The 16,882-nt window shown below is 41.7% G+C and overlaps 4 protein-coding genes across 6 annotated transcripts in view; 3 read left to right on the forward strand and 1 right to left on the reverse strand.

Annotated features, from left to right (window-relative positions):
- LOC309693337 (kinesin-like protein KIF1C) overlaps positions 1-3,580 on the forward strand; it is a 39,223-nt gene extending 35,643 nt beyond the window's left edge. The window contains exon 28 of one of the 2 annotated variants that reach the window (XM_082512443.1): positions 21-3,580. In XM_082512443.1, the coding sequence (XP_082368569.1) occupies positions 21-949 (929 nt within the window). In that variant the 3' untranslated portion in view covers positions 950-3,580. The remainder of the gene's footprint in view (positions 1-20) is intronic. The other variant, XM_082512444.1, reaches the window with a different exon arrangement.
- LOC309695629 (uncharacterized protein) overlaps positions 1-16,882 on the reverse strand; it is a 409,672-nt gene that overhangs the window by 140,680 nt on the left and 252,110 nt on the right. The gene's annotated exons all lie outside the window — the stretch shown is intronic.
- The window catches only part of LOC309694246 (uncharacterized protein), a 174,314-nt gene that overhangs the window by 99,625 nt on the left and 57,807 nt on the right, over positions 1-16,882 (forward strand). The gene's annotated exons all lie outside the window — the stretch shown is intronic.
- On the forward strand, positions 5,991-12,344 carry gp1ba (glycoprotein Ib platelet subunit alpha). 2 transcript variants are annotated; one of them, XM_082523722.1, is made up of 6 exons: positions 5,991-6,786; positions 7,932-8,027; positions 8,137-8,328; positions 9,191-9,286; positions 9,406-9,512; positions 9,924-10,082. In XM_082523722.1, the coding sequence occupies exons 1-6, from the start codon at positions 6,625-6,627 to the stop codon at positions 9,961-9,963; spliced, it is 693 nt and encodes a 230-aa protein (XP_082379848.1). In that variant the 5' UTR covers positions 5,991-6,624; the 3' UTR covers positions 9,964-10,082. The 2 variants fall into 2 exon arrangements, with proteins under 2 accessions (XP_082379848.1, XP_082379847.1); XM_082523721.1 differs by having other exon boundaries at positions 5,993-6,786; positions 9,406-9,585; positions 9,924-12,344.

The following is a 16,882-nucleotide window of genomic DNA, read 5'->3' on the forward strand; positions in this document are numbered from 1 at the left end:
TGTCCATCTTTTATTTACAGTCTGTGCCCTGACCCCAGCCCTTGCTCCTCCAACTCTTCCAGGTCAGAACACCCCCACTGTCCCGATCCACCTCCCGGGAACCGGTCGCTTCATCCCTCCCCAGGAGTGCAAGCTCAAGTTCCCCTTTAAGAGTAACCCTGCCCACCGGCTGTCCTGGGGACCCGCTAGCGCTGCCCTGCAAGCTCTGGGTCTGGGCGAGGGAGGAGGAGCAGGAACTGATGCTGGTGAGCAGAAGGAGAACAGGGGAGGAGAAGCTACAGGTTCTCCCTCACCTCCGCCTCCCCCACAAGGTCAACTCCCTGGTCTCTTGCCCCTCCCCTTCCCAGCTCAGCCTCCTCGCATGCGCACCCCCAGCCCTCATCGTGCCTGGCAGCAGCGTAACCAGGGCAACCAGGGTGGCTACCACTACAACAACCAGGGCAACAACCAAAACCAGCAACGTCGTTACCGCCGAAACTCCCTGGACAGCTCGCCACAGGGCAACGGGAGCTACGACAATGACCAGCACTTCAGCGGCGGTGGCAACGGTGGTCACCAGGGGCGACCAAGACAGAGGAGGGGGTTTTCCCCTGGGCCAGGGGGGGAGAGAGGAGGAGGAGGCAGAGGAGGAGGAGGAGGAAGCAGAGACGGGGACAGAGACAGAGACGGAGGCTTCCCTTATAATCAACGCCAGCACCATCAGTACCACCACCACCATCCCTACTACAACCCCCACAATGCACCATTCCAACCTGGACCTCACCCTCACCCCCATTACCACAGCCTGCCGCGGTCAGGGGCCCCGGCCCTTCCTGCTGACATGCTACTGGGCATTGTGCCGCCGCCAGGGGTGTGGGCTTTCAACACTCCGCCCAGGATGAGGCGGCAGTTCAGCGCACCGGACCTCAAAAACAACAACAACAATAACAACAAGGAGACACCGATCTGACCTCTGACCTCCTGAACATGGAGGCTCCTGATTGACTGCGGGACATGGGGTGATCCTGATGCTGTAGAGAATCGGCTGAGAGTGTGGTTGTGTGTGCACGTGTGTGCATTTGAGCACTTTTACACACCCTGTATCCTCTATCCTGCTGTGCGTGTGTTTGTGAAGCTTTTAGCTTAGCACAGGTGAGCTGTTAGCAATGCTGACGTGCAAAAATTGAATTTCAATTTGTTTTATTCTATTTTATGGAGTTTGTCGTTCTGTCAGACTTTGATCACGTAATGATTTAGCTTTTTTTTTCTTTTTTAAATTTCACCGATGGCTGATGTTCGGGCGTTGATCACTGTGTTAACGAGGTGCCTTAAAGCCGACATGTCTGCTGGTGAAGCTAATTTTGTTTTAAAGATAAAGGACGTCAGTTAGCAGGGTGGTGTTTTTGTGTTTGATGAGGGGTTTTTTTAGCTTTTAGTGCTAGCAGGTGAAGAATAGGTGAAATTGTGAGCTTCGCCTAGCCTACGCTGCATTCAAGTTCCATGGGAATTACAGATTGTACAGCTTGTTAAACTCACTTCAACCCTCAAACTGATGATTAGGAATTTAATCAGAAACAGTAAACTTGTATTTACATCTTCTCCCATGTGATTTGAATGCAGCATCGCTGAGTGCTACAAACCAAAGAAAGCGACTGTGCGGCACTTGCTAGTCAGGGTAAAAGCGTCAGTGCAGGAATAATAAGTGCCAATGGGGCATTTGCAAAAACAGCAAAACAAAAATGGAGAAGTTGAGGGTGAGAACGGCGAGTGTAAATGGGCCCCTGAGGAAGAAGAGGTGCAGAGAGGAGTAGTAGTAGGTGCTGCGCTTGTCTTACCTGTCAGATGTTTGTTTTTAAGAGCTGTGTGTGTATATTTGAAGTGTTAAATCTGATTTTTAAACACGTGAAATGTCCTGACGGTAGGTTCACCGTCTCTGGCAATCGTGGGAAATGCAAGTGATGCGTAACACATGATGATGTCCCAAGGTGGGAGTTGATGTTGGAGCTCAGAGACATAATCATGAAGGGATGGATTTGTTTATGTAGGGCTAGATAAGCAAGGAATTCTGGGAGATGTATTGAGAAGGAGAAGGTTTTGAGGGAGAGAAGAAGCTGATATACAGTAAGCGTTTTGTTTTTGAAGAAGTAACAGACACTACAGCATGTCAGGTGTGATACAAGATTCCTGCTGTAAGGATGTGACACTTTTTACATTATATCCAATTCAAGAAGGATGGGAAAATTCACTGCTGCCTTCCTGGCACGTAGGGATCCTGGAAATTGTGGCCTCCACCTGTTTCAGGTTGCTTTTAATTTCTTCTCTTTTTCAAACATGACATTTACACACACATATTTTTGCTGGTGTTGTGTTCACTTCACATCTTTAAGATAGGAAACAAATTTCCAGCTTCCTGCGTCACAGCGAACGCAGCGTTTTATGTGCGTTTTATTCGCACTGAATTAATGAAGACAAGTTTACTGCCAAGAGGGGCTGGGAGAGTTGGCGATACTGCGCACACTCCACCCACTCAAAGCAGAGGATTCTGGGAGTTAACAAGTGGAGCAACTATGAGCTCTGTGGCTTTTAAGGCTTTTTTCATAAAAAGGTTAGAACCAACCAATGGCAGCGCTCCTTCCTGCTGCAAGAGGGAGTCAGTGCCATGACGATGACGATAATTATGATGAAAATGAAAGTGATTGCAGTTGGCCTGAGAAGCATGATGTCAGCAGAATCTCTGGAATTGACCAATCACAGGACAATCTCTAAACCTGCTTCCACTGCCGGGCCTGATGGGAAAATTAGTTTTTTAATTATTATTTTTATTTTTTAGATTTTTTTCCAGCTTGGGCCTCCGATTGGCTGTTTGTTTTTCATTTGTGTATCACATCATGTACTGCGTATTTTAACCAACCTCCATGTTTGACCTTTGGTTTATGATGTCATCAGTCATCATCACTTATTAATATAATTATCCTAAAGTTATACGTGTCATTAATACTTGGTTATTGTGGATGCTGCTAAAGGGAGTTTCTTTGCCCTCACGCAAACCGTTGAGTTAGTGTATGTGTTTGTGTATGTTGAGTGTGTGTGTGTTGGGCATCTGTTTGTGTGTTTGTGGGTTAACTTAGAATCAAACAGTAAAGTTTGTTTTACTTCATAAAGCTGATTTTAGTCATTATTCTTTTTCTTTGGTTAGTTTTGTTGTTTTTTGAGGTGGAATGGGGGAGGGACTTGGAGGGGGTGGGGTGTTGCCATAGCAGCCATGACTCGGCAGAATTCCAGAACATTCTAGAACTCCCCTCACTGACAGGCTGTGCCCATTCCCTGCACCTCTGCTCTAATCATGACCTCAGAATCTGTGACATTACGGCGTGTTATCGCTTCAGAACTCGAAACACGGATATGGATATGATGACATCATGGTGTAGCCCTCTTCCTGTTGGCCCAGACCCCCTCAGTTGCTTTTTTGTTATTGTTGTTGTTTTCTCTCTGTATGTGTTGGGTTGTCTTTTGTTGTTGTTTTGGTTGTATCAGGAACCAATCTCAGGCTCTACCTGCAGACAACATGATGGCAATAAACTGTCTCCAAGATTCAAAATAAGACTCACTTCTTGTGTTTTTATTGGGTCTTCATCCATGAAGGATGGCTATGGAAGCTGAGAGGTGTCAGTGCATTCAAACACCCCCCTGCCCAAAACAAAACATTAATGTGGGTGTAGTTTCCAGGGGCCCGTTCTTCGTACCTCGCTAAGTAAGTTAGCTGGATTAGATTGTTGATGATTTCGCGTGATCCTGGATCGTTCGGTTCCCCGAAGCTCATCCGGGACTTGCTGTCATAGCAACAGAGCCGTAAGCGTAAACCTGCTCGGGAGCAGGTTTACTTTATGTAAACAGGATTAGATCGCGGCCACGCAGGTATGTCCGCTTCATTTATACGAAAGCAACAGCGATATTCCACCACTGTTTCACCATAAATAAATATTATCAATGTAACTAAAGATAATGCAGCACTTGATCCTTGTATTGATGTCACACAGATACATACAGGTCATTTCCTAAAAAAGGGAAATGTACTATTAACATTCTATTACATGTATGTGATTATTACAGATGTAATTCATATTTCAGAGTAGTAATTGTAAATCACTTCATGTAATCAAGATGAGAGACCACGGCTATAAAAGCGAAGGTGGATTTGGGAAGTCTGTCGCAGCCATGTCCTGTCCGTATACGCGAGCCACCCATTGCAGAAAGTGCAAGATTGATAAGGAGAGTTTTCAGAATCCAGCGTATATTGCGGGATAGACAGGATCCTTTAGCTCAGCGCGACAGTGTGCTCATTGAGAGATATCGATTTTCCCATGAGGGTATTATTTACTTAACCAACTTGTTGACGAGGGGGTGCAGGACCACCACCTGTCTTTTTTTTGCTGTTGTTAAATGATTTCCATGACAAAAATGAGCCTGCTGTTTACTGGTCCAGATCCACTGCCTGTTTGAGAAAATAACTTTTCCTATTAGTTTGTTGTAGTAAGTGAAAATTGTTAAGTAATAACCCAGAAGTTTAATTTATGGATGGCAACAATGTGTTTTTCCAGGGTGCAAACAAGTTTCCCCATTTAAGAGTTGCTTTAAATGAGTCCTAGAATAGAAACGATAACTCTGATAGAATAGAAACGACAAAGCGGAAAGTATTTTTCGTTGCAAAGATCACAAGCAAAAAGAGCTGTACATTTATGCATTTTTTGTGTGCGTAATGTGACGTAGAATTCATCTGTATGTTAATTATTTTCCCTTTAAGGCAATGTCACAGTGGCAGTGGACTAAACACAGTCGCTCTTAGGGGATTCCCAAGAGGGGTTTCAGACCAGATGGCATATAGAAATTTTCCATTGAATTCTGGATTTACATCAGGGTCTCTTCCCAGGTAGCACTTAATGCATTTATATGAATTTAAAAAAAATGCAACCTAATATAAAAACATGATAACGGAACAGCAGCTGCCAGTCAGAAGCAGGAACCTTTACCTGGAAACAAAACACTAGTTTAGATCAATGCATCTTTGTATTCTCTTGTAAAACAAGCCTTTTCAGGTGTATCTTCCAATCTGCAGTAGTGTTTATCATGTTGGCTGATGGCTGCTTTGTTAGAAGTCAAATCCATGTGCTTTAAATTTGAGTCCCAAACTCACAAATTCTATTTTTTTTTTCAGTGTAACACTGTTTTTCATTTTAACTAAATTGAGGTCAATTCTATCAACCACTCCAGCTTTTCCTGTAGCTCCAGAAACTACCTGAGAATCTCTGTTCTCTGTTGTGAAACCAAAGGTTCCTCGGTTTACCCTGGGGTCTCTTCCTTTCCTGTCTGGAAAATCACCAATTGGAGGTGCCCAGGAGGCAACCAAACCACTTGGCCAAATCACCTCAACCTCACCTGCACCTCCGTGCAGTATCCTGGCTGTTTTCTTTCAATGGACCAGGAAGGTGGACCCCATCCAGAAACGTTGGCGTTATGGATGCAGATCCAGCTTAGAAAGTTACAGGGTCAAGCTTGATGAAGAGGCCAGGTGAACAATGTTCATGTTCTTTAGCTCCCTGCAAAACTATGTTACATTTGGGCCTGATACAGCTACTGAAGTGAGTGTATGAATGTGTTTGTGAATGGGTGAATAAGGCCTGTATTAGTCAATTTGCCTTTTAGTAGACACAGGCCTCATAGCCATAAATGCTGACAGCATTTTTACCTATTTAATACTGCAGAATGGCCACTTCAGTTTTCTACAGCTTCAACTATTCATAGATTCACATAAATGAAGCGTAGTGTTATGCATACTGGTAAGGTTGGGTTGCCTCTATTTTAAAAACTCAATTTTCTTTGTTGCCAGGTTGACATGTCTTTGTTAAAGTATGTTAACAGCGGTCACAAAGTATCCTTCTATCCATTGAGCCATCATCTTTTCCTTGTCCAGTGTTGGGTATTCACAATGTCCTGACAACCTAAAATGGCACAATTTGACACTCAGGAGGAGCAGCTCTACTCCGAGGCTACATCAGTACTGCCTTTGGGATAGATGTGGAGAAGACTTTCTCCTTTGCTTACATGGAGGAGACGTTGTTCATTGCAGCCATACACTGTGTTTATTCACTGTGTTTATTCACTTTAGCAGATCCAACTTTATTTCAGCGAAGTTTCAAATGTAACACGCCTTATTTTTTCACGCCGCATCAGTTGGATTTAACTGAAACAGAGACCGCTTGACTCAACAGATTTCCTGCAGTAACCCACACATCAGTGCTGGCAGCTCTGCTGTCAGAATGCTTCAGAACATCCTTATCGACTCTGGTTCACAACAGCAGGAAGTTTGAACATGCAAGTAAACATTATGTGAAACACTCAAAGAGGAAGCTGTCGAGAAGACATGAAAAAATCGAAACACACATGCCGTGAGGCTGGAGAGTCAAACATACACAATCTGTCAACTGAACAGTTATCACACTTCCTGCTTCAGTAGCTGTCAGTCAAAACACACACACACGTACACAGGAAGTGCTCACTTCCTGTTCTACCAGGCATCTCCTCCTTCACTTTCTCCATCTCTTCTCTAAGACTGAGACATACCGACAGTCTCTGAGAGTCTCAGTGAAGATGCGGCACCTCCTCCTCCTTCTCATCCTCCTGTCCTGTGTTCCCATGGGAGTAGCAGTGGCCGGTTGCCGCAGTGACCGGGACAAGGACCACCGGCCCAGGGAGAACTGCACAGCAGCCGGCTTCAGCGACATCGCAGTGGGGCTTGAACCCACGACAATGGTAATGCCACAAACCACAGGAAGTCAAGTGTGAAGGAAATAACTCCGTTTAATTTTTAAAAAAAAACTGTGAGTGTGAAATTATATTTATAGTTTAATTCTGTAATTAGATTAAACCATTTTAAGACATCAAATTTAATTGAAACAAATTAGAATGATGATGAATGAGTTAAAAACATGTGACTAATAAATAAACATGTTTATTATGACAAACATAAATCCTTCGAGGAGCTTTTTTATTTTTATTATTTTTTTTTATTGTAATTGGCTTGAAGTTTATCTTTAAAACAGAAATTTCAGAATGAGCGGCGTTTAATTAATTTCTGCAGAGAAATGTCTTTCTTACAACTGCTTAAACTAGTAATATACTAATGATGACGAATTAACATTTAGTGAATAGAAAAGATACACCTGTAAATATTAATATTAATTTGATAAAGTAGAAAAACTGACAAAGGACATGAATGAAAATTTAGGAAGTTGAACAGACTTTAAAAACCAGCAGCATTCTGAGAATTTACAGTAATAAGCAGCACAGTAAGCAACCTTATAACACATTTTAGGTTCCGTTATCCATATCCATGAACCTGGCATCCATTTTTTGTAATTTGTTACACCAGTACATTATAAGTAGGTATTTTATTCGGTGAGCATATTTTACTTTCCCAATAAATACACAGGATTTACTAAAATGTAAAACTTGACTTAGTTTCTCGTAATTACAATATTTATGAAGAAATTCTTGTCTTGCTCTTTACTTTTTAATATCTTTGTTTTGACAAACTGACCATTTTGGATCTTTGTCAAGAACTAAATGATTATCTGGGATTTGCAGACTTTCCGCTGTGACAACTGCAGCTAAGACTGACAGCCAATATCAAAAACGTTTAGCTAATCTCTCCATGCAGCTAGACAATTACCATACACTTACACAGCTAAACACTCTTTATTTTAACACATGCAGTGAGGAAAATGAGAAAATTTTGTTTAAAGTGTTGAAAAAAAAGTTTAAATCCCATAATGGATCAAGTGTTTGACTGACAGGAGGAGACCAAAGCAGAGACACAAATTTCCTGTTTAAGAGATGACACTTTACAGGAAACCACCACAGCTCTAAAGGCTTCCACATTTTCTGTCTATCTTTAGATCCTGTTGTTTCCCAGTAACCTGTTCTCCAGTCTGTCCTGGTCCTCCTTCCAGGTCTTCCCAGAGATCTATGAGATCGACCTCACAGGAAACAAGGTTTCTGTCTGCCTGTACAGTGGCCACAAAGTCATCAGTGGTTGTAAATGAATCTTAGAAAACATGAAGTTAGTCAGCTTCTAATACAAAGGGATGTTTTGTTGTCCAGGTTCCAGAGGTAATCCCGACTGCTAGTCCCATTCTCCCCACACTTAGTGTCCTCAGGCTGGGATCAAACCGTCTGACCTCCCTCCCTGACGGCTCCTTCTCTGCCTGCCCAGGTCTGACTGAACTCTACCTGGAAAACAACGCTATCAACTCTCTGAGTGATCACACCTTTTCTGGACTCACTAAGCTGGAGGTCAGTATGTGCAAAATCATAAAGGAGGTTTAGAAAATACAGACAGTCAGTGTCATGTCATCAACACTTGAGAATTGAAGGTAGTGAGAAACATAGCTGATAAGATTCAAGAAGTAAGAGTGTAGCAAAGTGGTCCTTGGCTCCCTTTCATTATGGCCAAAACTTGATTGGACTTGAAGTCATTCATTTCCACTCACCAGCTAATGTGTTAAATACACACATTCAACTGCTTGTTAATACAATTATAGAATCAGCCAATCACATGGCAGAAACTTGATCCATTTAGATCTGTATGGTCAGAATCGGCAAAATCAGCAGGATAACATGCCATGTCTCAAGTCTCAGATCATCTCAAGCTGGTTCCTTGAACATGTGAATGAGTTCACTCTACTCATATGGTCCCCACTGTCATCATATGTAATGCCAGTAGAGACTCTTTGGGATGTATTGGAACTGGAGAGTCACCTCATGGATAAACAGCTGAGAAATCTGCAGCAACTGTGTGATGCTCTCTTTTTAATTGGACCAAAATCTCTGAGGAATGTTTCCAGAACCTTGTTGAATCCATGCCATGAAGAATTAAAGCAACTCTGAAGGCAAAACGTGATATAAGAGGGGTACAAAGTATAAAATTGATTTCTGGTGTGAGTGTCCACGTGTGGATTATTTTCTTTTAAATAAACTTTTTGTGTATTTAGACTCAAACCAGTAGAAAGTGCATTCATGTAAATTAATATACAGAAGAAAATTGAGCAAGTTGATTTTTTTGTGGTTCAGGTGCATCAATCAGCTGATTTTTTGATTTTTTTTTTGTATTTCAGTAGCTTCAATGTCACATTTTTTTTTCTTTATTTCCCTCTAGATCCTGGACCTGTCATCTAATCACATCAAGGTGCTTCCTCAAAGTATGCTTCACCCCCTCCCAGCCATAGAAACTCTCTACCTGGAGAAAAACAAGGTGGGAAATACACACCAAGGAGTATGTGAATACAAGTTTAAACCTTCTCTCAGCTGCAGCCACTCATGGCACAGCAGTTATTTGTCTCTAAAATTGTTAAAGTTTCTGTTCCATTACAGATCAGCATGATGCCCGATGAATGGTTCAGCCAAAAGGAGGAGGTACCTTATCTCTACCTCTCAGCCAATCCCTGGTCATGCACCTGCTCCCTTGGTTATTTGCGCAGGTACCTTGATGGCTATGAATACAACGTCTATGTGCGGGATGGTCCTGATATCAAGATTGATGTAGAAAGCGTGGTATGTACTACAAACAGAAAAATTAAACAAATACAGACACATCTAAAAGAACACAAAGACTGTGGGCATTTTTGGTTCTGCACAGTTGCTATTAACTTTTTAAAATCCAACAAGTCACTGGTAAACCACTTAGGGTTTAGGTTATAGAGGCTACTAAACATAGTTTCTGAAACTTACCTTTCAAATCAAGCTGCTCACATTTTGGCCTTACAGTTTTTTCTGTTTGGACATTTCTATATAAAGATGTGTTTGAGTGTGGTGGGGTCATCGGTAATGGTGGAGATTATATATATTAAAACTATACCTGAAGTATTTTTAAATGGTCGCTGTCTTTTTAGGTGTGTGACTCTCCCCAGCGGCACAAAGGTACACCTGTAACAAGTCTGGAAGAATCCGATCTGTGTTCAGCATCTGGTCCACGAGGAGATTTCTACCAGCCAACTACTCAGTACTCTTTTTATCCATCAACTTCTCCTCCAGACACAGCTCCTTCTACTTCTTCTCCTCTCGATTCCACAACATTTGTAGATTTATACACAATGCACACAACAATCAGAAGGTCCTGGCATGAAGCTATCACCAGCCTTATTGAATGGTCAGAGTATTCACACAAAGAGACAACAACAGAAACAACAGTTGGGTTTCATGACTTGACCACTCATTCTACTACTTCTACTGCCAGACATTTGACTAAAACTCAAACAACACCTGTTGAAACAACCACAACTATTGCTGTAACTACAACACTGCCAACAACAACAATGAACATAGTCACAACCACCACCATTGAGGCTACCACAGCCTCTGAGGCACTCACCACCACCACTAAATCCAGCCCCGATGAAAAACAGGAACGTGAAAAATCTATTTCTTCCAGGCCTGCAGGGGTGTTCTGCATTTGGCTTTTTGCGGGCTGCCTGGTGCTCTGTGTGGCATCAGCTGCATGTATATTGGCAACTTTAGCTAGTATGGCCATCTGGTACAGGAGAGTGTATAAGCCTCTATGTTTGCGGTTAGCGAGGAGAAGAGGAGGAAGTGAAGGACTGATGCTTTTAACATACAACAGGGTGGAAGGGAAGGGAGTGGGAGGTGAAGGAGTAATGGCGCTTTATCGCTCTGTTCTTTTGGTCCACAGAGAGGCAGGAGAAGGTATGCAAAGTGAAGATGTAGGTGAAGGAGGGGAAGGAGACAGGAAACAAGGACAGCTTGTCATTCTAAAACCTGCAGGTGGAGAAGCAACAAGGGAGGAAGAAGGAGAAAGAAATGGGAAGGAGGAGCGAGCAGTATATAAGAAGACTTTGTACCGTCTGTTAAGCAAAGAGGAGGAGATAGAGGGATGGAGGGATGTGGTGGAGGAGTGCAGAGTGTCTGAAGAAGATGGAGGTCAAAAAGGATATCGGGGGATAGAAAGAGAGAGGAGCAGAGGTGGAGAAGGAGTGTCCAAAAAGCGCTACAGTGTGATTCTGAGGGAGGAGAGACAGGATGTGGGGGGCGGTAAAGAAGAGCTGGACTGGGTGGTGGGAGGGTGGGAAGTGAAACGAGGAGGGGCGGAGACAGAAGAAGAGCCAAGGAGCAGCTGGGGGGAGTGGCTGGCACACTATTTACCCAGCATGCCGTGGGGAGTTACCACACCTCCTGAGGCCGAGGCAGCCCTCTGATGTCATCAGTGGAAAAGAACCTCTAGTGCTTTGAAAAACTTGTATGCTAAATCAACTGATACTTGAAATATTCAAGTTTTTATTTACTTTAAGTCCCCTTCTCCACTCCTGTAGCTCAGTCCAATTCTTACGTTCATTTTTCAGGTCTTCAGTGTGCATTTTTATGCTGATGACATCATCTTTTTTTTGCCATCTGACTAAAAATACTAAAAGAAGGCTGGAGCCTATCCCAGATGTCATGGCAGCACGGTGGCACGGTGGTTAGCACTGTTGCCGCACAGCAAGAAGGTCCTGAGTTCAATTCCACCATCAGGCCGGGGTCTTTCTGTGTAGAGTTTGCATGTTCTCCCCGTGTCTGCGTGGGTTCCCTCCGGGTACTCCGGCTTCCTCCCACCATCCAAAGACATGCAGCTTGTGGGGATAGGTTAGATTGGATAATCCAAATTTCCACGAGGTGTGAATGGTTGTCTGTCCCTGTGTATTGGCCCTCTGGGCCTTCTTATTTGGCTAGCATGCAAAAAGACCTACAGATCTTTAACATTAACCTCACCTTGCTTAAAAAGAACAGCTTGATTCATCTTTAAACCATTATTATACAATTCACTGTACTGTTGCCAAAATGAGAAATTAATTAGAGATGTCAAACATACAATGAAAAGGGTCAAATGAGGTTCAAAAGTGAAAGCTCAGTAGATGAAAAGCACTTTGACGTTATTTGAATGTCATTTTAATGAATATGTATTTGTACAACTGCAACTTGAGCCATAACATACATACAGTACAGTAATATACTGTTGAACAAATCACCATACCATTTATCTTCGTGGTAAAATTGTTAGACTCTATAACCTCCAGGCCAATAAAGATAAGCTCACCATGTGCCACAAGATGGAATAAAAGTCCTTTAACGTGTGAACATTGCATCGCCGTCTGACCACAGGAACTATCAAATATTGATGTAATCTACTGAAAAGAATGAAAATAATTCATAAATAAAAATACATAAAAATGTTTATTAATGTTATGCAATTATTATGTATACACGACTCCAGAATTGTTTATTTGTCTTAAAATCATGTAATAAAGACATCATGTTATGGTTTAAAAGTGATCTTTATTTAGTCTGAGATCTTATGGCTGTATGAGAGCTACAGCAAACGTAGCTTTGAAACTGGGTCAACTACTCAGCGGTATCGGTGATTTCCAGTTTGTTGTTGCTGCTGTTTAAAAGCATTACAAAATGTAATTGCACAAGACCACCAGATTCAGCCCTATAATTTTTGTAAAGGGATAATATTGTCATTAATGTCATCCAGAATGTATCAGCAGTCCTGTTTGGTCTTTTATGAAGCCTTATTTGTTTAGGTTATCAAGATCTTTATCATCTTTAGTGAAGTCAGAGCTGAAACATATGAAATCAGACATTAGTGGAGAATATATATAAAGCGCCTTGAGGCGACTGCTGTTGTGCTGTTGGCGTTGCAGATTTTATATAAATAAAATTGAAAAAACAAAAAGAAAGAAGAATAGTTTCTCTCCACAGTGAACATTCAGAGTATGTTGGATGTGTGGAAAGCTTCCTCACATTGGTCTCAGCTGTAGGGTTTGAACACAGAGTTCATTAGTTCTCTTTGCATTCAGAACATGTGATCACACTGCTGGTGTTTCTGGGGTTTCTCTGCAGTGTAATGTTTTCAGTAGCCGCCTGTGACTTTTTCATGGTGCAGATGTAAGTAAAGCAGTACCGTTTTTGAGCAACGTTTTATAGTTTGTCTGCTACCTAATGCACAGTTACCATCCCAGAGAGAGACAGAGGAAAAACTCATCAATGTGGGAGATCTAGAAAGATGTAAGAAGGACAGGACAAGAGTGGAAGACGAGAGTTTATTTTTAGAATGAACTACTCAGTGACATCTGATGAAGTGGATTCTTTTTTTTTAGTTTTTGTGCAGTATCTTGTAAAATAAATTCTTCCAAGTTTTGGCGATCATGGAACAAAGTAAAATAAGAAACTAGTCGGATTTCTTCACTTGCAGAAAAGATCTGCAAGTAAAGAAAAGATTGTTGTTTCTGGTTCCAGTTTCAAGTGAGGATGCCTGAGCTTTGACAAAATAGCAATATCTGATACCTCGATTTATAAAGACATATTTTACATTTGTATTGTTCTTTTTTTAAAGTTTAATCTTATAAATTAATTACTTAAATAATATAAAAATATGAGATTAATAATGAACAGATAGCAGTTATGTTTTGTAACAGTAAATTAATATTTACTAAAATCTAAGTCAGAGTCAGTTTTTTAGCACTGGTTATGGCCAGGAGGAGTGAAGGCAGCTTATTGATGGGGCCGCCCAAACTTTAGGATTACCCCTGGTGACAGATTGCCCACAGAGGGGGTGAGAGAGTGGGGGGGAAGAGCAAACGAAAGCCTAATCTGTTCCACCAACTCATGTCTAACGCAAAGATCTCGACACTAAAGTGTGGGTGAGTAAGAGCAGACGACAGGAAAGACTCTACAGCCACATCTTTAAGCTCACACTCTCACTGAGAGAAACTTTTTTTTGATATTTGCCTATTACCTGATGATCAGTCAGACACGTTAGAGTCTTAGTTAGTTAGTTTCTGTCTCTGTTTGAGTGTGCAGCGATGGAGGAAGTCCGGAGAAAATTTTTTTTTTCAACGGCTGATTTTAAGAAGAAAAAGCCTGAATTATCTCAGTAAAACCCGTGTCCGGTAATATGTAATAAACATGCAATCACACAATGTTTTTATCTCATTTTCTTCACATTAGCATGTACCCATGTGCCAACTACTTTAAGGCTAACGAGAGATGAGGTCACGTGACTGGATTTTGATAATAAGATTAGAACAGAGTATTTTATTTAAACAATGTGTTATCAGGATCATAGTATCACACCAGAAAACACCGTAAAAGAAAACAAACATGATTTATGCTTGGCATAAGTTACTGACCTCTACACTGCTTTATTTGGATTTTTATTTGAAAATCTGCAAAATAAGAAGTGCGAAAAGCTTTAAAATTAATGTTTTGGAGTACACCCACCCAATGTTTAGAAAGCAGCAGAACATAGAAGTATTTTGATCGAAGTACAAGTACATTAAAGGTGTACTTTAGTAGTAGAGTAAATAAGCTACATTCTACCTCTAACAGTCAGAAAACCTACCTTTGCTGACTTTTTTCATACATACTCAGGGTGATCTGTGAGGAAGTCAGATGGTGTTCAGTTCATGAAAATAAGTCAGGAAGTCAGAGGCCCCGATTATGAAGCCTGATAATGGGTTTAATATTTACTGCCCAGAGAATCCCTACAAACTTCAACAAGACTTCAGAACTAGATATTTCAAGGATCTTTAAAAATCTGATCTGGTAGTTTTCATTTTTGTTAGTTTTCATGTGTAAACAGGCTGTTTCAAAATTTCGGCAAAACTAAAAATGGCAGCAAAAATGATAAAAACCTTCACAGTCAGCATCCTGATCCACGGGCAGCTTTTTAAGAAGCCGCCGAAGACCAGCAGACTGCATCAGCATTGAAACTCAGGGAGCCAAATAAGAGAGAGCAGCAGATCCTCTGCTTTTACACGAGCCCCAAAGTCCCAGAAATGTCGCTGCTCGCTGTCACACGCATTCCTGACTGTCTGCAAAGCTTCTTATTTCAGCTTGTCGAATGGGCTGAAACTGCTGTGACAAAAATAAGGAGCAGCCAAAAGATCAGCCGACCCCCCCCCCCCCCCTTCTCTGAATGAATCAGAGGTTTGAGCATGTTACACAGGCAGTGAGTCATTTTCTCATATTCACTGAGTCTCAGAGCCTCCTGTTGATCAGCTTTGGCTGCAGAGATGAAGCTTAAAGAGAAGTGATGTGCTGCAAACAGGAAACTGAACAGGAAATGGAAAAAAAAAACTCAGATGGTTTCCTGAGTCTGACATTTATAAAGATGCTCTGTTGTACTGCTGCACTTTGAGACGATTTCTTATTAAATAACAAGAAGAAATCGAGAAAATTGTTGTGTGAGAGCAACAAAAGGTTAAAATCAAATCTCAGAAAGGTAAGAAATTACACTAAAAAGGAGCTCAGTTAAAGGAAAAATAGAGAAATATGAAAATGAAGAAAAAGCCAACGATTGTGTGGTTTCGGTCCATAAGAGGAGAACACGAGACTGAGAATAGCACACAAATAATTCTGTTGTTTTGCTTCTAAATAAAGAGATTTAAAGGTAAATGTGGTGGTGATATCTTTAATTTCTCATTTTTTTGTAGTCAAAGTTCACACTTATTCTCAGCAGTGATATTAAATACACTATAGGCCCAGTTTGGTTCCAACCCCCCATAATTTTTTTTCTTAAATCGCCCGTTTTCGATTGCAGAAGGATTTCTACAAGTTTGCCTGTTACAGACTTTTCATTCTTACCAAACGAGGAACGAAGACTCATGAATCGAGATCCGGTCGACTGAATCCCTCGTCTGAAAACTGGCTGACCTCTTCCTAAAGGTGGAACAGAAACAGCCTCAAACTCTGAGATGGCTTTTTCCTCGTCTCTCAGCAGCCTCAGAGACTCCAGGCGAGCGTCTGAGTCGATCTTCGTGGTACTGAAAACTCAAACACCTCGCTGTTTGAGGTTTGGTTCAGGTCGCTGCAACTTCCTGTTGTCAGACTCGGTCTTAACGTACAGGAAGCCGAATGAGAAAAAAACACGTGAACAGCAGGCTCAGCTTGTCGTTCTCAGTGGGCTGTTCATCGGAAAGGAATGAGCATAGTGTTCACACGCTGGTGGGTGTTTCTTCAAAGTCTTCAGGCGTGGAGGTTTTCACAGCTTCTTTTGAATTTCCAACGAATGCTTCGACCAGAACTTTGGGACGTACAAATATGCATCACCATCACACCACAAACCTTCATTTGTGTTATTTTTTAGTTTAAAGATGAGCAGGAAGGAAAAGCCGCAGGTTGATCTCCCTCACTTTGTCTCTCAGAGCCACAAATACCTCCTTCCTGCTTTCTCTTTTTCTGTCTCATAAAGAAAGTGGATTTTTCATCAGTTTCATGCAGCAGATTTCCGGTCGCATCACCCCACAAACCCACTGGCACTCTCTCAGTTTCACCCAGAGAGTCACACAGACACACTTTATTCACATACTCTAATTTAGCTGTAAATACACGTCTCACACATGGTTCATGCGTCATCAGCCAGACATTAAAGTGAAAACGAGGCTGGTTTAAAACTTGGGGCTGCGCGTTTTACACGTGGACCACTCACATCTCCTTTTTCTTATCATCGCTGTCTTGCGTTCATGCATGTAGATACCAATAAAGTTGTAAAACGTATTCTCAGAATCCAGCCCACTGAGAAAAAACAAAGTTACGTATTTAACTTCTGATTATGATGTTGAACCTGTTTTTTTCATGTCAGTGCCAGAACCAGACAGTTTAACCCAGTGCACACTAATCTGTCAGTTTGTATGTGGTGAAGTTGGAGATAATAATGAAGTGAAGGACTCGAAGGAGCTCGGTGCTTGGAAAATCAGCCTGCTTTCACACTCCTCTGGTTCATTATGTGATGGTGGATGTTGGTTATGTGGGTCTGTGACAAGAAAAGCTTAGATACTTCACAGGAGAACCATGA

The sequence above is a fragment of the Aulonocara stuartgranti genome, assembly GCF_965226115.1.
Source record: "Aulonocara stuartgranti genome assembly, chromosome: 3".
NCBI lineage: Eukaryota > Metazoa > Chordata > Actinopteri > Cichliformes > Cichlidae > Aulonocara > Aulonocara stuartgranti.

Bases quoted from the DNA above. Each gene is read 5' to 3' on its own strand.
- gp1ba (XM_082523721.1), top strand. From the start codon at position 6,625: ATGCGGCACCTCCTCCTCCTTCTCATCCTCCTGTCCTGTGTTCCCATG. The intron at 9,287-9,405 runs GTGGGAAATACA...GTTCCATTACAG, and splicing joins TCTACCTGGAGAAAAACAAG to ATCAGCATGATGCCCGATGA. The intron at 9,586-9,923 runs GTATGTACTACA...CTGTCTTTTTAG, and splicing joins AGATTGATGTAGAAAGCGTG to GTGTGTGACTCTCCCCAGCG.